We start from the raw sequence: 21,839 nt of genomic DNA, 5'->3' as shown, positions 1-21,839 counted from the left end.
CTTTTCATTTCCTTTAAAGAAGGCAAATAAAAATGTCAACCATATACACCCTTAAAGTTTCAATAGCAGAAACTGCAAACAATTGAAACCTCTTTATCTTGTGTAAATAAACAGTGTGCAATTGACAATAGCCAAGAATGCACAATGAGGCTTGGCCAAGAGCCCACGCATCTATTAGAATACTGAAACACCTCAGCCCCAAACGAAAAAATTGCTTGAACGTTGCTGTGGGCCATGTAGTTGCCATAGAGGAGTCCCCACCAGAAGCCTATTTAGAAACCACCAGGGCTTACCTGGTGGTCTCCCCAAGTCTCTCCTGATGCTGGTAAACCCCTGGCAAGGGCAGCAAATGGCTCTTATTTGAGCACTTACTTGATTTAATTGGCCTCTTGTTTCCATTTAGAGAGCAGCTACACCACTACATTTCCCACTGCTGAAAATACCCCCTGGTGATGAGAAGATGTTCACTCCCCTCCTGACACATTCTGCCACCATATTACGAGGACTCACGCCTGAAACCTCATCTCCAGAGGGCAATAAAATCCATCACACAGTGCTCCTGAGTGGTGGAGAGTAAAAGATACCAGTCCAAATTGTTATACCTGATCCTATCTGAAAATTATCCAAGCAAGACCAAGATTAGGCCCTCATCATTGCAAAGCCTGACCACATCTCAGACTTGCATACGGAGCCTTGTAGATTCAGAAAGATACCAGTAAGCTGCTGAAACCTATGGATTCATGCTCAGGTGTATGTCAGTGCCATCAGCAGAGTAAATGAGGAAAAAAAAACTCTACTGCTGCAAAATTAATTGCAGAATTAATATTCTGCGTGAATTATGCCAACAGTTCTAAACAGCTGAAACTGTGGTTAAAAATTGAATTTAACATTTTGCAAATTATTTTCTTCCTCTAGTCTGAATATCTGTACCTGCAAAAAGGCCCTGAGATAAATATCTCTGTGAATTAAAAGAATAAATGGTAAGTTAATGGTATTACTATACCGGATTCATCACCAATTCTGTTTTGCGCAGGTAACCTTTTGAGTATGAAAGCATGGCTAACAGTACAAAAAAATCATCTTATGGAATAACTGAAAAACATTTCCTCAAGCAAATGAATTTCTGAATTATGATATAACAGATGTCATTATCTGTTAAAATATATCTATTTATTTGTGTATGTTTTCAATATTTATATATATCTAGATAAAATTTCCAGTAATGCCATTGTTAATGCCACCATATGTTCTTATGTCAGAACTTTTTGTCGCCTTCCCTCAAAATTTGAAGATGGAGCTATTTAAATATTGAGGCAAGAAATGTACATGTGAGCATCAGCTCCAAGAGGACAAGCTGGAGGCTTGGATCAGGCCAAACAAAAAGCAACATGTTTGTAATAACTTTGGCTCACCAGCTGTGTATGAAACAACTGGGCTGTGATTCTCCCAAAACAAAACTAAGTGCCCAACGGGTGCAAAAACGGGAGAATTTCCTACCCGATGTTTGGGCATACTTACCAGAATGAATATCTGACACTCTGTGCATCACAGGGTGCCTAGGACTGATTCACGCTGGAAAGTAAGGAGTGAGACCTATTTCCACCTGAGAGGCTGGAATCAGTGCGCTGCGCAGGCACTGTGCATGCGCTGATCTGTCAGTGGGGAGATCAGTACATTGGCCGCCCCCATCGCCAGCCTCCCAATTGCTGGCCTTCCTCGGAACCCCCCTGATCACTGGCCATCCTGACCTCCCCCTGCGCCCTCGCCCCCGGTCGCTGGCCTACCGGACTCCCCGCCAGTCCAGCCCTAATCTCAGATGGCCAGCCCCCATTGCTCCCTCACTCCCTCCCCCACTGATCCCACATGCAGAGTGGCTGTGAGTTGGCACCCTCCAGTATGCCCCACCCCCTCTGGCCCCACCTCCTTGGCACTGCCCAGTGCCCGGTGGTCTGTGCCAGTGTGCCTCTTGGGCAGTGCCAGTGTGCCAGGCTAGCACAGCCCAAGGGGGAAAGCCCCCTCCCCTTGCCCCCAACATCCTGGAAGGCCTCAATGACCTCTCTCCCCACCAGCGGGGTGAGCATGCCAGTCTCACATTAGTAGGGAGCCGTTGTAGACCCCGCTGTGAACCACTCCCGGCGGGAGTGGTAGGGGGGAGAAACACTGGCTGGCCCAGAGAATACCGTCCCGAGCCTGCTAATCATATGGAAGTCTTAATTTACATATATGGTCTTAAGAAATCTTAATTTCCATTTGATAATCAGTTCCGTGCCCATTTCCGGTGTAGAGCTGATTGCGCTATAAAAAAGCGCCTCGGAGATTCGCAAGAGGTCCCCTGCGGTTGTCCCCCAGTCCTGATGTTTATTTACAACATACTATCTTATGGAGTCTTGCAGCTTAGGAGTTGCCAGTCAGCATCCAGGATTGATTTGAGGCAATTGACCGTGCTTGCAAGGGTGAACCCTCGTAAGCACTCTAGTCCCCTGGTTTTCCAGGGTCATATGATCACCTATTGGCTGATTGTTTCTAAAAGGGGCCAGATAATACAATATTCTTCTGTTTTGCAAGGAACAACAATGTGAATTCAACTTGTAGCAATGACAAACGATCTATCCTCGATCAATTGCCCTTGCCTTTACAGCGTTTGATCTACAGTAGATTTCATCTTTGTTCTCAGAAGCTTTAGTCACCCCCCCCCCCCATTCTGGAGTTCAGTTTTGGAAGCTTTGTCTCAGGAAAGATGCATTATTGTTGAAGTGGCTGCAGCTCAGAATAACAAAATTCAGAATAGGTTGCATAAACTTGGTTTGTATTCCCTTGAGATTAGATGGTTGAGGTGTTTAAAATGATAAATGGGATTCAATGGGGTAGAGGCAGAGAATCATTTTTTTCTGAGGGGGGAATCCAAAACAAGGGAGAACAATCTTAAAATTAGATTTAGGAGTGAAATCAGATAGCACTTTTTCACACAAATGGTCATGGAAATCTGGAACTCCTACCGACAAAAGATTGTGAATGCTAGGTCAATTGAGATTTTTGAGGCTGAGCGCAATAGAATTTTGTTAGATAAGAGTATGGGGTGGGGGAGGATATTGAGTAAAAACAAGTAATTGGAGTTGAGGGGGGCTCAGCCATGATCTACTGGAATGGTGCAACAGACTCAAGGGTTTGTATGATCTCCTGTTCCAAGACCATTAGCTAGACAAAATAATTAGTGCCAAACTGTTTTTCAATCACACTTGCTAAGAAAATTATGCTGTTGAAACTCAAACATACTGTCATTCACACACTGCCATATTCCACACACACAATTCCTGCCATTTGTCAAATCACTAAGAGGCGGCTGAGAACAGAGAGCAAAAAATATATACACATTTTTATGTGTGTGTATCCTTCCCATTCTAACTCCCACTTGACAAGATTTGGTTATCTTGCTGAATTCAGTTACAACGGCAATGTGTCTGCCGCTTGTCAGTGTTCCCTTTAAGAACATTATGCTATATTAGGGGTACTATATAATTGCAAGATGTTGTGTAATGTGAGCAAGGGAAGCAACAGTGTTACATAAATGGAAACTGTTGGGGATATTTTCTTCCAGGCATTGATTTGAGTGAAAAAGTCAATTTGAGTGAGAAAAGGGTTTCCAGGATTGTCATTAGAATCGAGAAACAACCTTTTAAAATATATATATCTGGGAAATTGGGTCAAGGAAGAAATTGTAACGTTGGTGTATTGGATTATGAACTTAAATTTGGTCCTGGTGTCAGTTGATATTTATGTTCAATCTTCCGATTATCAGCAGGTCATGGAGGTTTATGAGGGCTTCAGGCAAAGTACTAGGCTGAGAGAAAATGCAAGTCTGGCAGCAGGAAAATTGAAAAGAGTTCCCCCAGGACGTACACTTCAGCAGTCCAACTAGTACATTAAAAAGCAGCAGCAGGTGGAGGCTCTGCAGCAGTGATGGGCAACCTATGCTAGTGAGTGAGCTGCATGAGTGACCCTCCATCTCAATGGGCTGCAAGATTGAAATCAGGCTCGTTCGCAAACCATGACCCCATGAATAAGATTAAATACATTTAGTGCACACCAAATGTTTCAAAACACATTATAGAAAATGCTTAATCATTTATATATTCATAGAATTATCATCTACTTTAAATGGTAAAAACAAAAGAAATATTTACACTTTGGGCGCAGAGGGAACACACAGCTCTTACATACAGTCAATGTTGTGTGCAATCAATGTGGACCTCACTTCACTTGCCTTTGCTTTACGTCATACTGGTAGGAAAATAACTATGCAGATGGAAATCAGCAAAATGTGGCAACCCTGTGCATGGGCAACGGTCAACAAAATGTCTCATGGGCTGCAGTCAGAACCTAGATGAAGTGCATGTGAACCCCAAGCCTCAGGTCGCCCACCAGTGCTCAACAGTTATTGGTGTGAGAGACTGAAGGCCACGAAGGGAAAAATGAAGATACTCTTTTCAATGTGGCTGAAAACTGAGGGAACAATTCTTGTACGCTCTTGTCCATCTGTTGCCTGATTTCACTGGCTGGACTTTACCAGGCCCAATGAGGGACAGGCTGGGAGGTGGCAATATGATGAAATGGCAAGGGAAGGTGGGGCGTAGTGCTGTTGTTTTCCTGCAGCCATGGCATTTTACCAATGATGGGAAAAATGGATGAGGGCCCTCCTGCCTAAAGGTTAATTGTGCCACTTAAGTAGCCAATTAGGAGCTTCTTAACACTGACACTGGCATTCTACCAGCAGCAGGGTGGGCTGTCCACCAGATGTGGAGAACAACAGGGAAAGATTTAAAAGGGACTGATGATAGGGTGGTGGGGGTGGAGGGTGTGGGGGAACTTCTTCATGCAGAGGGTGGTGCATATATGGAATGAGCTGCCAGAGAAAGTGGTTGAGGCAGGTTCAATAACAACATTTAAAAAGCATTTGGATAAATCCATGGATGGAAAAGGATTAGAGTGATATGGGCCAAATGCAGACAATTGGGACTAGCTGGGAGGGCACCATGGTCGGCATAGACCTGTTGGGCTGAAGGGCCTATTTCTGTGCTGTATTGCTCTATGACTCTATAAGTAATACGTCCTGGAAGCCTCTTTACAGTTCAGGGGCGGGGGGGGGGGGGTGCTCTTAATCAAGCATTCTGGGGTCCATGGAGGGAGCAGCTGACCTGGCAATCTAAGATTTTATCCTCATTATGCTTTGTTGCAGTGGTTTGGTGGAACTGAGTGGCTGGCTGAGCCATTTAAGCATACAGTTAAGAGTTAACCACATCACATGCAGACTAATCTGGACAAGCACAGCAGATTTAATTCCGTAAAGGACATTTGTGAACCAGATAGGTTTTTATGGTAATCCAGCAGTTTCGTGGTGACCATTACCAATACTTGTATGTATGATTCAAATATTATCTGCTTAGCTTGCATCTATAACCCCAATATTTTAGCATATTATATGCTATATTTCCCCTCTCTAAAATGCAATTTATCCAAGTTAACAGATGATAAAATGCCGACATAGGTCAGCAAAATACTAATATGTTAAATTCATAGGAATCTAGATTAACTGCTGCTAACAATCTGTCATAATTTTTCCATGCCTTAGCCTTTATCTATTTGTATTTCGACAGGAGAATACCCAGTGAGAGGAAAGGCCACATTGAAAGACAGACTTGAAAGGTTAATATCTGAGGTTGAAGCAAACTCTGGAAAGGGGCTTATTCTGGTTTGATAATGAAAACTAATTTTGCATTACATGATGCAAAAAGGTTACCCTTGATTGCTCTTTTGAATTGAAAAAGAACCTTGGACAAGTTCATCTGCATTTTTAATAATTTAATTTTTGTTATTTTGAATCTTACTATCTTCAGCTGATAATGTCTACCCCTGTATTAAAACATTTACATATTTGCATTGGACTCAATTACATACAGTGAGAAATTACAGAAGTGAAACATCTTTGCTCGCATCCTTATTTACAGGCCATGTCAGCTACAAGGAAATATACAGAGATTTATTGAGCTAGAAAAAGCATGACTTCAGTGCGAATGTTTAAATGATTAAAATCATCCCAAGCTCTCCTATCCTGTCCAAATGTGCACCAATTCCCATTCACCCATCACCCCTGTGCTTGCTGACCTACACTGACTCCTATTTTAAGCAATGCCTCACTTTTAAAATTCTCACCTTTGTTTTCAAATCCGCCCATGGCCTTGCCCTTTCCTAACTCTGTAATCTCTTCCAGCATGACAACCTCCCAAGGTACTTGCATTCCTTACATTTTGGCCGCCTGAGCAGCCCTGATTTTAATTGCTCCACTTTAGTTGCCTTAAGTTTTGGAATTCCCTTTTGAAATCTTGCCGATTCTTTGCCACGCTTTCCAACTTTAACACCGTCCTTAAAATCTTTGACCAACCCTTGAATTACCTGCCCTAACATCACCTATGAGGTTTGGTGTTATTTTCTGTTCTATAATACTTCTGTGAAGCATCTTGGGATGTTTTATCACATTAAAGGCGAAGTGTACAAATACATGTTGTTATCATTGTTGTAGATTTATTAGGATGTTATGAGGGATGAAGGTTTGCATTTATAAAGTGACAGTTGAGAACTGGGGATTTTCTTTCACCAGAACTGAGAAGCTGACCTGATAGAAGTCTTCAAGCTTAAGAACGGTTAGAATAAAATAAGTAGAATATGTTGTTTCCAATATGGTTTTGAGGGAGCACAAATTAAAGTGGAGGGAGGAAAAATATTCTTCCAAGGTGGATGGATTGAATATGGAATTCACTGCCACAACTGGTTGGTGCATCAGAGTGTAAATTATTTTAAAAGGAATTAATTGTGTTTTTCTCAGGAGGAAAAATTTGCAAGTGTATGGCTGAGTGTGGAGCAAATGTAACTGTATGGTCCGACTAGCTGGCTTATGTGGAAAAGGGCAGTGGCACAGACCATGGCTTGTATCAGTGATGTAACATGCTGTGTACACTGTGTAATGCAATATTAGCCACGTGCATTTTATTTGTGAACTTTTAGGAATCAGAATCCTCTGACAGGACAGAAAGCATATCTTTCTCTACAGCGAAATATCTAAGTTGAATTTAAGTACAATTGTAGATTTGTTGTTCTGAATAATTTGTCAGTTATGTTATTGATACTAATTTAAAAGATTTTGAAATTGTTAACATTTTTTAAATTGTTTGGCATGTATCGATGAATCATGGTTGTTTACATCTATATTTGTAGATTTTCAGTTTGATTAACCTAAATATTAAATTGCGTTTGTTTCAACAGAATCATTAATTTATTGTGGTTAACTCTTGTGTTACTGTTTGTCACTCAAACAATGCTATTGCAAGACATGAAAAAGCTGGATAGTAGGGCTTTATATGGATCTATGTGACTGGGATTAAATGCCTTTTAATCTTGTTCCTGATTTGCATTCTTGATTTAATCAAATTAATAAAAACACCTATTGTTAATTTGTTTATATGCTTTGCTTGAAGCTTATGCTTAACATGCAAGAAGCTTATCACCATCCAAGACAAAGCAGCCTGCTTGATCAACACTCCATCTACCACCTTAAACATTCACTTCCTCCACTACCAATGTACAGTGGCAGCAGTATTTACCATCTACAATATGCATTGCAGCAACTCATCAAGTTCCCTTCAATAGCACCATGCAAACCTGTATCCTTTACCACCTGGAAGGAAAAGGGCAACAGATGCATAGAATCACCAGCACCTGCAAGCACCCATCCTGACTTGGAACTGTATGGTGGCTCCTTCACCATTGCTAGGTCAAAATCCTGGAAGTTCCTCCCTCACAGTGTTATGAGTATATCTGCATCACATGGACAGCAGTGGTTCATGAAGGAAGCACACCACCAGCTTCTTAAGAGCAATTAGTGGCCTTGTCAGCAATGCCCACATCCCGTGAACGAATTTTTAAAAATGTTGGAACTAAATCTGGTATTTAAAAATTAATATGTAACCAGTTTATAGAAGTAGTTTTTCATTTTACCAAAAAATTCATCTTTCTCTTACCTCTCCCTTTCTGCTTCTGTTAATGGTTCTGTAGTGAAAAAATGGTGGGGAGGAAAGAACATTCTGCATATTAGAAACTTTACTAACAATAAAAAAACACATAGAAGTTGCTGTATAAATTTACATATTCATCTGTTCAAATTAGAGATTACAGTCTTGCAACAATAGAAGTGGGCTGTTGAACCACTTTTTCAGTGGATTGATTGAGGGGCAGATTTATCCAACTAAGTGTAGTCTCTGCAAATTTAGGAGCCCTGCAGATCCGCCATCTATAAATCCTATTGAGAGTTGGTACTAAGTCTTTTCCAAATCCAGCAACAGTACAGTGTCATTGAAGTTTAACCTTTGACGGCTATCATTTTTTCAGATAGGAATGGAATAAATAGTAGGTTTTGAGAAAATCTGATTGCCGTATGTATTAATCAAAATAAGGTGCGAGAAGAACCACAAAGTAGGTTTCTTAACTTAAATACTGGGAACACTTTATTAGAGGTGTACACTTTCCCACAGTCAGAACCTAGACTGCTTAACCATGTTCTCTGCTGGGAGGAGCTAGCCCCGCTTCAGGGGTCACATAACTCACACTCTTAAAGGGCAGTATGCACCCCTAACCCCCAACATCGCACCATTAATTTAAGCTAAATTAATTTTCCATGCTAATGAAAACTGGAATGTCTAATAGCAGTCTCACATACTCATCCTTCAAAACAACCCAAAGTGAAAAGAAGTGCTGCAGTTTCATGTTATTATTACAAGATAAAATAAATCATTAGCCCTACCTGAACATGCTTCATCCCTTTTGCTCTCATGCCAGCAACAGTTCCTGTTATTGCTCCAAAATCTATGTAATCTATGTAATAGATGAAACAATGATGGTAATATTAATAAAGCTGAAATATGTGCTTCTTTTTCTATTCTGTGGTCTTCTGCTGTATATTCCATTTAATTCCGAGCGCCTTATGAAATGGTGCCTGTATATTTGTACCCCATTTCAGATAGTTGTACCAGAGATAATGGTGGTGGAATCAGAGCTATGATGAAATAAAGAATTTTTATCTAAGATTTTGCTTGTTATAAAATGCTTTTTTTTCATCGTACATATTACGAGTTTCTAGGTATTTTCTTTAGTTCAGCATCACTCCTGCTGTAAGCAGATACCATATTCCCTATGAGGATTTATCTTTGCTACACAATATCTAGTCGTATTATAGCATAACTTGAGGCATGACAATTAAACTCTTTAGAATATGAACTGGATACTGTAATTTTGCACATCCATGTATTCTTCTCCAATCCTCCATAAGATGGACTGAGTAACATCTTAGTGCGATGAGACAAGATACAAGTTGCTTTATTCATGACAATGAGTAAAAAGTAACAGATAAAGAAAATCTCACTTTTTGCAACTTGTGAGATATAATAAAACATCAAAATATGCCACATAACTGTCATGTATGTTATAATGATTTAAAACTACCAACTACTCATAAGGGATTGGGTAAAGACAATGTAGTTCACTTATTGACACAAGGCACATGAGACCATTTACTCAGAAGCATAAAGATTAAAGACCTCAGAGCTGCCTGTGTATTTTCTATTCCAAAATAAGTGAAACTGAATCTGGATCACATGACATACTTCCTTTCTAGTGATGTTATGCTGCAGTCTCTTAAAGGCATATTACAACATCCCCCTTTCTCTTTAAAGATATCCCCCCCCCCCTTACAAAGGACAATATCTTTGAAAATACATATTCATGTTTAGTTACCATTACCTAGGACTAGTGAATCTCTGAGCCTCTAAAGCATTGAAGTAATCTGCTAGTACACCCAGATCTTGTGATGGTAATCTTTTCTGTAGCTTTCTTTAATCGCTCACAGTGATCTGTGGGATTATCATCTTGGATGTTGTTTGTGATTGCATTTGGGATCCTATCCTAAATGTAATAGGACAGCACGGTGGTTGAGGTACTGGAATGGTTATGCCTCACCATTGTGCCTTTGTATGTAATGACTTCATAGAACCTTAGTGCTGAACAAATTGTTGTCAACTTGGCTGGTTGAAACATACCTTCTGTAGGATCCCGGATGCAAACTTGTTCCAACTACAAACTTGGCAATTCTGTACCATGCATATTGTATATTTTCTCTTGCAGTTTTAACAGTTTCTTTCTAGTTTCTAAAAGAGTAGACTGAGTAAGGGTAGGTAAGTTGCTATCCACTGGACTGCCAAACAAGGGCTCTGCCAGTGATGGAAACATTGCACTGAAAAGTTTCAATCTCAGATGTAACAATGCAATATGTAGATCTTGATTGATCTGTCTATATTGAGAATTAGGGATTTCATCTTGCGAAGCATTTGTTTAGCTAGGTTGTTAAGGGCTGCACAGTGTTTAGCACTGCTGCCTCACAGCTCCACGGACCCAGGTTCGATTCCCGGCTTGGGTCGCTGTCTGTGTGGAGTCTGCACATTCTCCCCATGTCTGTGTGGGTTTCCTCCAGGTGCTCCGGTTTCCTCCCACAATCCAAAAGACATGCTGGTTAGGTGCATTGGCTGTGCTAAATTCTCCCTCTGTGTACCCGAACAGGCGCCGGAGTGTGGCGACTAGGGGATTGTCACAGTAACTTCATTGCAGTGTTAATCTAAGCCTATTTGTGACTAATAAATAAACTTTAGATATAGGATGGGGCTCAGTTTAGCTCAATTGGCTGGACAGCTGGTTCGTGATGCAGCCCAATGCCAATAGCACAGATTCAATTCTTATACCAGCTCAGGTTATTCATGAAAGCATGATTTCTCAACCTTGCCCCTCACCTGAGATGTGGTGATCCTCAGGTTAAATCACCACCAGTCAGCTCTCCCCCCCTCAAAGGGGAGAGCTGCCTATGGTCGTGAAGGCCGCCTTGGGTGGAAGGCCGCCAGTCAAGGGCATTCAGCCTCTGATTTTCGGGTAAGCGCTCTCCAAGGCAGGATTCACGACACACGGCAATCCAGAATCGCTGAGCAGAAACTGACAGCCAAGTTCCGCACTCATGAGGACGGCCTCTTGGGTTCATGTCACACTTTCTGTAACCCCCACGACTTGCCTGGGCTTGCAAAATCTCACTAACTGTCCTGGCTGGAGACAATTCACACCTCTTTAACCTGTGCTTAACCCTCTCTCCACTCACATTGTCTGCACCTGTAAAGACTTGATTACCTGTTAAGACTCGCATTCCAAACATTATCTTGTAATTGAGTTTGTGTCTATATATGCCCTATTTGTGAAACAAATCCTGCACTCACCTAATGAACGAGCGGCGCTCCGAAAGCTTGTGCTAGCAAATAAACCTGTTGGACTTTAACCTGGCGTTGTGAGACTACTTACTCCACAGAATGGAATTCTCCATTGGCTTTGTTCGGGATTTTACGAGCCTCGCCTGAGCGAGGTTGTAAATACCGGCCTGTATTACTAAAGTGAAATGGAAATTGGGTATGTAGGAGAAATACATGCCTCTTCATTGCAGTTAAGAACATGGTCATCAGGTATGAGGTGCTTTTGATGTTGTTGTATATGAGGCAGATCTGCCCTATACCTATTCATGTCACAATAGCTACTGAGCCATCTTCCACTTCATCTGAAATTTGAAGATTGGCTGTGTCCAAAGGGACACTTCACAAATCCTGAAATAAAGGGAGAAAAGACATAGCCAATGTTGCCCTCATCCCAATGGCCATCTTTGTGTACAGCTTCATCAAGCTTCACATGTGCCTTGACCATCAATCCCACAAGTGTCACAATGCACTGATGTTCCATAAGTAGAAGGATAGAACATATGAAGGAATACGATGCAAATTAAGTTGCCCACAAAGTTCTCCCTAGCCTCCCATCAGCAACAACATTCGATCTCCACAGAGATTAAATTACTCAGTTTGGTAGACCTTATGCTGAAAGCTGGGCCACCAGATCCCTTTGTGGTATCATAAGATATAGGAAATGTCTAATCAGCTGCTATAGTGGATGATTTTTCAGAAGAATTCCAATTAGAGCTTGTCATTTTTGAGGAGATATTACATAAAAGAAAGCTGACCAAGAACCAGCATTGCCTGTTTTCCACAATGCCACCAAATGTTTCTGCATACTCTGATATCTGGCAGATTGTGAGAACCTGGTTTTCATACTCTGGGTGGTCAGCAGTGAGTCAGTTGCAGAGCTGTGGCATCTACCACAATGACACCTGTCCCTACTAAGCATCATAGAATTGGCAAATTCAAGGATAGGAATGGGCAGCTCTGGTCTGAAATATGGTTATATCTCCTTATTGGCACAGTGCAATGCTGACCTGTCAGTATCGTACTGTGGCATTGCGCAGAGGATAATCCTCCTCACAAGTACTTCATGCAAAACTAACTTGATTTCAGAACCAATTAAACAGGCTTGTGTTCTCAACTAAACAACTGCAATTTCATGTTTGCATCTAAGGTTCTCTTTCCCTTATTTTTCCTGCCATTACCTAAATCCCAATGGTTTCAGTCAAAGCAAAGATTTAAAATAGGTTGAGAAAGTGGCACTTTCCTTTAATTACGTCCATCTCTTTAAAGTGAATTAATATACAATTCTCCTCTGCTGCCATAAAATGCTCCATAGATCCATGGAGTCTGCGCTTATGTTATGAATGGTCATGTAAAGTTACACTGGAAAATTCAGTATTATTAGCAAATGATTTTTCAGGCAAGATTGTCTTCAGTTCTTAATCGTTTAGAATCAACTTATAAAAGAAAACAAAATCACCAGTTGGTCTTCAATTATTAACTGGGAACAGTTTTGATGTGGGGCTGGTTGGCTCAGTTAGTAATGGCATGCTGCTTGACGACAGTGTGGGTTTAATCCCTGTACCGACTAAGCTAGCTCTTGGACCTTGCATCTTCTCCATGCCCCATTGTGAAATCATGGCATCACTGAACCATGATTAGCAATCCTTGGATAATGAGGGTGCCACATGAAGAGAGATAGTTTTGATGTTGAGTGCTAGTGTGAAATGACTGACATTAACATCTCAATTGAAATGAAAATTGGGAGTGATGTAGCATCAGTAAATGATCTCCTGTTTTCTGTGATTGTTCAAACTTAATATGGAGTCATAGCTTTTCAAAATCTTCAAATAAATGGTGGATAATCTCAAAATGTCATTTTTATCATTTGGACTATTTTTGGTGCAGAATAGCTGTTGCATTTACCTGAATAATGCCAGCCACTGCAATCCTAATATTGCCAGGTTAGACCTCTCTTCCTGTCTCTGAGGAGGAAAGAGATTCTGGGGTGTGAAACACTTTGAATCCAAAGTGCTTGCTGTTAGAAGTGTATTGTAAATAGCTTCTTCTGAAAAATGGGTAGCCAATAATTTTGTTTAGTTTTGTGAAGTTTGGTCTGAAAATGGGAGAGCAGCACACCTGCCTGTTTCAAGCTAGAGGCTACTCAAATGTATGCCCTGTTTGCAATTTTCAAGCTCCTTGAGAACATTGACCAGAAACATCTAAAGAGCTCTTGACTGAGCTAAAGCAGCCTTCTATCTCCAATGTTACAGCAATGAGGTTGCGCCTTCCTGGAATACTAAAGTAGGTCGAAGAACACTTAAGACAGGCACTAAAGGTTGACAACAGAGACTGTTAATAATGTGTGGGCATTTGTGTAAGATTGAAAACTAATAATCTTTTAAAACATTTTTGTATGCGGAGAGTACCGCATGGTAGGTTGTTGCATAAAGTTAAATCTCATGGGATCCAGGGTGAGGTATCAAAATGGATACAAAATTGGCTTCTTGACAGAAGCCAGAGGGTGGTTGTAGAGAGTTGTTTTTCAAACTGGAGGCCTGTGACCAGCAGTGTGCCTCAGGGGTCAGTGCTGGGTCCACTGTTATTTGTCATTTATATTAATGATTTGGATGAGAATATAGGGGGCATGGTTAGTAAGTTTGCAGATGACACCAAGATTGGTGGCATCGTGGACAGTGAAGAAAGTTATCTCCAACTGCAACGGGATCTTGATCAATTGGGCCAGTGGGCTGACGAATGGCAGATGGAGTTTAATTTAGACAAATGCGAGGTGATGCATTTTGGTAGATTGAACCAGGGTAGGACTTACTCAGTTAATGCTAGGGCATTGAGGAGAGTTACAGAACAAAGAGATCTAGGGGTACATGTTCATAGCTCCTTGAAAGTGAAGTCACAGGTGGACAGAGTGGTGAAGAAGGCATTCGGCCTGCTTGGTTTCCTTGGTCAGAACATTGAATACAGGAGTTGAGACGTCTTGTTGAAGTTGTACAAGACATTGCTAAGGCCACACTTGGAATACTGTGCGCAATTCTGGTCACCCTATTATAGAAAGGATATTATTAAACTAGAAAGAGTGCAGAAAAGATTTACTGGGATGCTACCGGGACTTGATGGATTGAGTTATAAGGAGAGTCTGAATAGACTGGGACTTTTTTCTCTGGAGCGTAGGAGGCTGAGGGGTGACCTTATAGAGGTCTATAAAATAATGAGGGGCATAGACAAGGTAGTTAGTCAATATTTTTTCCCAAAGGTAGGGGAGTCTCAAACTAGAGGGCATAGGTTTAAGGTGAGAGGGGAGAGATACAAAAGTGTCCAGAGGGGCAATTTTTTCACACAGAGGGGTGGTGAGTGTCTGGAACAAGCTGCCAGAGGTAGTAGTAGAGGCTGGTAAAATTTTATCTTTTAAAAAGCATTTAGATAGTTACATGGGTATGATGGGTATAGAGGGATATGGGCCAAATGAGGGCAATTGGGATTAGCTTAGGGGTTTACAAAAAAAGGGCAGCATGGACAAGTTGGGCCAAAGGGCCTGTTTCCATGCTGTAAACCTCTATGACTCTAGTACCAAATAAAGTCGCTGTAGCCCCAGATGACAAGAGGCTGTTCATCCCTTTGAGGGGAGAGAGCTGACTGGTGGTGATTTGACCTGAGGATCACCAAATCTCGGGGGGGTGGTTAAGTTTAAGAAGGCGGTCCTTCATAAATAACCTCAGCCTACATGGGAATTGAACCTGCGCTGTTGGCGTCACTCTGCAACACTAACCAGCTGTCCAGCCAGCTAAACTAAACCGACCCCAAAAGAATCATGGCTTGAGGGCTCCATTGGCCTGCTCATCAAGAGATCTGTTTGAGCTATGACTAAGATTTTCGGAAAGCTTTATTCTCCAGCATGTGTGTTCCTGAGAGGAGCCAGGAGACATTCCTTGTCCCCAAGAATCCAACCTCTCTCACTTGCTGTTCAGAAACAAAGATTGAGGGGGAAATGGGGCATTCCATAATTTAAAATTGCCATGAAAGTGGGCACAGATCTACATGATATAAGGGTGATCACATGTCAGTTACACATTGCGCAGAACTCCAGTTCTCCATAGATGAAGTGATGAAAATGTTTTCTTTAGCACCCAAAACATCAGCCAGCTGCTTAATGCAAAATGAATAGCAGACCGATTGACGTCATGGATCTCCTGCTGGGCCTCCTGTGGTAGTTGGCTTCAGTTCTTGTTGAAGGAGGTGACACAACTATGTTTTAGCCCCTCCGGAGAAGTGAAGCTTTCTAATGCACTGTTGCTTAGGACTTCTTTTGGATGGTAAAATTTCTCGTAAGCAAAATTCTTTCCATTGCTCTCTCTTCTGCTACAGCACTGTTTTCTCCTTCTTCCAGCTTCAAACTCTGGTCCTCCTCCTTTGGCCCAAGCGAAATTCCCAGAGGTACCCTCATGAAGAAGAGTACAATGGAAAAGCTCTTTAAGTGTTCAGGACTTACTACAGTGGCTCCAAGCATTTTCACAACTTCTTAAGTATGAGGAAAACATCATCACCTAATACAAATAAAATGTCTCAAAAACTTTCTTAAGGTTTACTTGTCAGCAGCGTAGGATTCTTTTAAATAATGCTGAACATGGCCACATCATGATTTGTAGTACCCAGGAGTTGTGGGTGAGAGCAGGAACTGATGATAGCAACAGACTGAGATGAAAATAGGATCATGGGTCATAAATACATCATTTGATTCCGATTTGCATTTATTAATGAGGCTCCCATCTGTTTCCAGCAGGGTGCTTTGACCTAGATCAAAGTGCACCTGAAAATCTGAGTAAGCAGAAACAAAGCAGTAAGCTAGAACCTGGAACATACGTGTTATATTTGTCTCGCTACCATATTATTTTTTATTGTGAAATAGGGCTAGAGGGGCATGAAAATTATTCCCAATAATTTTATAAGACCTGAATGTTTCAGTTGCAGTTCTAACGGATTATTTGAAAAGGCAACAACACTGCATAAAATGGTTGCTACAATGAGGTTTAATTTCCTCTGGTACATCATTTAGTACAACCATATACATTTGCAGAAAATTGCTACTTTAACCATTTATTAATACCCGCTTTTAGTATCGAATACCACACAAAGGGTATATTTACATGAATAACTGCCATGGTAGAAATTAAATCTCAAGGTGACATGAACCTGGATTATGCATTCAACTCTGGATTGGGGTTTGAACCAATGCCTCTCTAATTCAGAGGACTGAGTGCCACCCTGGAGCCATGGCGACGATTATTAACTTCTTCTGTGCAGTTTTCCATTGTGTTTGTATTCATTCTGTAAATTCAAAATGCTAAACATATGCCAACATATGAAAGAAAAACTTAAGTGAATGCATAGGCTGTAACCTTTGAGAGATCTGCTGCGTGTTTCCAGCATTTTCTGTTTTTATATCAGAATTCCAGTGTATGCGGTCTTTTATTTTCTCACCTTTATTATTGACTATATATAAAGTGCCTGAATCATTCAAAATTAACTACTGTGCTCAGTCTGAATCATTGAATGATGGAAGAAATATACAGCTCAGAAGGAGGCCATTCAACATGTCGTACCTTGCTCTTTGAAAGATCAATCGTGTTTAGTCCCACACCCAAACTTTTTCTCTGTAATATTGTAAGTTCCTTATCCTCAAATATCTACTTAGCATCGTATGCACCTTGGACTCTGTCAGGATCGTGCAGCTACAGAGTTCATTACAGCCTTGGTCCAAACATGAACAAAAGAGCTGATTTCCAAAGATGAAGTGAGGGTGACTGCCCTTGACATCAAGGCAGCATTTAACCAAGTGTGGCATCAGGAAGCCCTAGTAAAATTGAAGTCAATGGGATTAAGCAGGAAAGCTGTCCCACTAGCTGGCTGCTGTTGCATTTAGCAAGATAGGAAGATAGTCATGGTAGTTGGATGATAATCATCTCAGAACCAGGATATCATTCAGGAGTTCTGCAGGACATTGTCCGAGGACCAACTATCTTCAGCTGAGACATTACCGATCTGCCCACTGTCATAATGTCAGAAGTTGGGTTACTCATTGATGATTGCAAAGTGTTCAGTTCCATTCCCCACTGTTCAGATAATAAAGCAGTCCATGTCCATATGCAAAAAGATCAGGAAAATATTTCAACTTGGGCTAAGTTGCAAATACCATCAGTGACATACAAATCATAGGTACTAACCACCTCAGAGAAGAGTCTAATCATGTCCCCTTGACATTCAATTGCATAAGCATTGTTGAATCCCTGACCATCAACAATCTAGAGTCACTATTTACAAAGATGGAAAGAAAGAGTGGTGATTTTCTGTCTGTTTATGCCAGCAGGGCATCTCCGCCACAGGTTTCCCAGTGGTGTGAGGTGCAGTCAATGGGAAATCCCATTGACATCAGGGGGGCCAAAGGATCCTGCCACCGGATGCCACCTTCTACCACAAGATGCCATGGGAAGGCCAGAAAATCTACCCTCCCAGTGTTTTTCCAAGATCACCAGAAGTTTCAAAGTGCTTTAGAACCAAATTGGTACTTTTTGAAGTGTTGTCATTGTATAATGTAGGAAATGCAGCAGCCAATTAGCGTACAGAAAACTCCCCTGTGGATGGAGAAAGAACGGCCACAACAATGATTTCAACAACAATAACGGCAATATTGGTTTTAAAAAGAAATTGTGGCTGAGAGTTAAGCATGCTGGGATTTTGGTCAAGCTATAATCAAACACAGACGCAAGCTGTAAAATTGCTTTGAGCTGTGATCTGGTCTGTGAGCCGTGACTTGTCACTTCCTATGTTGGCCAAATATGGGAAGTTGTTTAACTTGAGTTAGACTTGATAGCACCGATAGAGGATAGAGCAATGTGTCTTATGTGCAGTCTTGGATGAGTGATACGAAGCCATTTACAAATAACTCCTTTGGCTGAGCGAATAATGTGATCGGTTTCCTGAATGCCAGGGAACTTTTTGAAAGATTAGGACAGTATGAGGATAAAGACACATGTTTTATCCCTTTGTCTTCAGCAATAACTCAGATCAACTATCGCAAGAGTGCCCTAAACACCTTCAAATAAGGATCACAAAGACAGAATCTACATCGGAACCTGGCCACTTTGTTCTAATCCAGATAGTATCTGTTTTCAGTTTAAGAATTAGAGTTAATGTCCAGTTAAAGAGTTAATGTTCAGTGAAGAGTTAATGTTCAGTAAAATAGCTAATATTCAGTAAAAGAGTTAAAGTGTTGCAACTGTTGTAAGTTTGAGTTTGGTACCTAAAGTGTTAAAAAAATGGAAGTTTGTTTAAGTGAATCTGAGTTGACTCCTGGCTTTTGGTTTGTCGTATAAAACTGAGTGCTTGAAAAGACTTTAAGCTAGTAGCCAGATAACACCCCAACAGCAATGTGATAAAAACCAGATAATCTGTTCTTGGGATATTGATTGAGGGATAAGTATTGAAATATTGACCCATCCTCAGAGGTAGGAGACAAACATTTGGTGAGCTTAGGCCTAGAGTTTGGTCAGCCCCTCTTGCAGCTGATATAATGACTAGCATTGAATGAAGTTTGAGAATGGGCTCAATTGTCTGTCCTGTTAGAATATGTAACAAGGCAAGAGAGATTTAACTGCAATGGAGAAAATAACTTTAAAATGCTGTAAGCAGCAGAAAAGCAGGATTATCATATTAACAACATACCAAACAATGGGTACTGTAATGGTTCACTGAAATTTCCAACAGTGTTTATCCCTAGAGTTGGCAATTGGTTGGTAAACCACGACAAAAGAAAAGATGTCCAAGAGTGGAAGACCATTAGATGAGACAATATTTAGGCCTGCTCTGTGCAGCCAAACTGTTTAAAGTGTGTCTGCTTAAAAACATTCAATTATAAAGTTTGTTCACAATTTTTGTGTATGTTTATTGAGATTTTTCAATAAAATTGCTGTACATCAAAAAAGAACTGCACAGGGTCAACTCACTACAGAAAAACAGTATAGCCAATGTAGATATAGAACAAAGTAGGATCAACATGAATGGTGGTACTAACAATGAGTGTACAATAGCAGAGTCAATTGCAGCAGTAATCAGAATTTAAAGTTAATCCCAGGACTGCAAGCATTTTAGCATCATCACGATGGTTATAAAGGTCACTCCTGTACTCTCTGGGTTAAAATGCAAATGTGTCCTAATAAATTTGGTCTCTGTGTGAACAGTGCACTGGGTACATGTGTGCCTTGTGTGATATTAAGTCATTCAAAGCAGAAAATACCATATTCAACCTGCGCAGAATTAGTTGAACTCAGTTAGACTTGCAATCAGGATGTTAGAATTGGTGATTAAGGAGGAAGATTTTTAAAAAAGTCACAGTTTGCACACCTGATCATTATTGTCTCTTCTTTATACCTGCTGTAAATTGCACGTATGGATATTGAGGAAAATAGGATTAGGTTCAGGTGCTATAGCCTCCACATTTAAACGGACTGCAGATTGTCTTTGTTCCAGCTACTTGGGGGAGGCACCGATGTCTGCCAGCAACAGTCAGCGGTTTCAGCAGATAAAAGTATCGGGAGAAACTATCCAACTCTACTACATTTCATATCCAGGAAACAACAAATTAAACTTCTTCCTGACAACTTGTGAATTCCAGAGTGGTACAGTTGAAGCTGCCTAGGAACGAAATGATCAGCAATCACAGTGGAATCATTGAGTTTATATGGTGTCTTGTTTCTTGAATAAACTATGTTTTATGATCATCTCTCCAAAAGAGTCATAACCGTGTAATCAATTATGGACTATAAATGAAAAATAGACACTACATTTAAGTTGTGTTAAATGAGGGTTTGTTCCGACCTTCTGAGGTAACATTTAGCTCTTAGCAGAACAAATTGAAGAGAGAAAAATGCTTTACATATAAGCCCTTCAAAAATGTTATGGTAATCTTACTTTAGAACGCAGAAAATAGCAAAGGTACGACTGTTATATGATACATTTTGAGGAACAAAACAATTTTTTAGTTCTGTAGACAGCTTCTAATGTACAAAAGGGTCTTATAGTAAATAAGCCAAAGGCATAAAGCTCTTCCTATACCAACCAAATAAAGTGTGCACAAGAGGTTCCCAGACCTCATAACATCAGAACCATCTCAAAGTGGTTTAAAGAAACTAATCACTTTGAAGTCCAGTGACTGTTCTTGGATATTGCACACACCAAGAATTTACATTTCTTTAAAGACCAGGAAATCTGAAGTGTTGTGAAGTGGGCTGGCTGACTTCCACAGCAGGTTCTTCAATTTGCGCCTCTTGTGAATCTGCACTGGGAGCAGAAGCTAACATTTTTAGGGCTTGTGTATATGGATATTATATCTCATATGCTTAACTCTTTATTAGAAACTTCAACATTTCAATTGTGTTTTATCACGTTGACTATCAGGATTTGTTTGTGTGACTCAAAGTCAGGAATAGTCTTAAATGGCTGGCCAATCAAACAATATTTTTGGGTTAAGAATGTGAAACATCAGTGAGCACTGTCTGAAGATTCTATTTTTCTGCTCCATCTTTCCTATCTAAAAAAAATCTTGTGATGATCACATCAACGGCAAAATTTGGAACAAAGTTTTTCCTAGGTCTCACAAAATCCGTACACATCTACTTCATATTGATCGAATAAAATCAGAAGCCCAGATTGAGTAAGAGCAAAGGGAAATCCTGAGTGCTGCAGATGAAATATTTCCCCCCAAAAATCTCATTTTCTCCCTTGAAAAAAATGTCTCCTAATTCTGCTCTCAGATCTCACCAAGGCCCTATTCTATTACTGCCACAGCCAGGTGCACAAATGCCATACACCTTTATCTTCCTAAAGGTCATATACCTTTATCTTTCTTCCCCTCTCTTTAGGTCCAAACCCAATCGCTACACAATGCCACTAAGTCACTCTTGTGCTGGAGATAAAGATGCTTTGTTATGCTACTCTTACACTTTGATAGTGGAACTTGCCACACACAGCATTCAGTACAAGGCTATGTGATTGTAACATGATCCAAGTTCTAGTTATTTTTGCACGAACCATGAATCAACCATTTATATTGCACTTGACAGGCCAGGGGCATGCCTTCCACCAGATCAAGGTTTGTGGGGTGGAGGTCCTGTCTACCAGCAGCACTACTGAATAGTTGTGCCACTGAGGAGGCAGTGGCTTTCTCTCTCACACAGTTCCTTGAAATGAGGAAGGTATTAGCTGCAGAGCCCGTGGCAAGATGTGCACAGAGGGCCTGATTTTACCATCGCGTTGCACCCATTTTCGGGCACAAAAACTTGGTAAAGTCAGGCGTGAGATGAGTAGCACGATCCGTGCCTGCCTCTGCACCAGTTCCTCCTTTACCAAGGCCCGAAAATGACCATGATCGGGACTGTGCCCGAAATGGGCGCGACAGCCATTTAAATGTAT

General features: G+C 40.8%; 1 protein-coding gene across 1 annotated transcript in view; it reads left to right on the top strand.

Annotated features, from left to right (window-relative positions):
• The window catches only part of LOC144505124 (electrogenic sodium bicarbonate cotransporter 1-like), a 102,926-nt gene extending 93,853 nt beyond the window's left edge, over positions 1–9,073 (top strand). The window contains exons 21-22 of the mRNA XM_078231014.1: positions 916–980; positions 5,652–9,073. Coding sequence (XP_078087140.1) covers positions 916–969 — 54 coding nt within the window. The 3' untranslated portion in view covers positions 970–980; positions 5,652–9,073. The remainder of the gene's footprint in view (positions 1–915; positions 981–5,651) is intronic.
• The last annotated feature ends 12,766 nt before the right edge of the window (positions 9,074–21,839 follow it).

This window comes from Mustelus asterias, chromosome 16, assembly GCF_964213995.1.
Source record: "Mustelus asterias chromosome 16, sMusAst1.hap1.1, whole genome shotgun sequence".
NCBI lineage: Eukaryota > Metazoa > Chordata > Chondrichthyes > Carcharhiniformes > Triakidae > Mustelus > Mustelus asterias.
The sequence above is the reverse complement of the archived record's forward strand: the minus strand, read 5'-3'. Positions and strand labels throughout refer to the sequence as shown.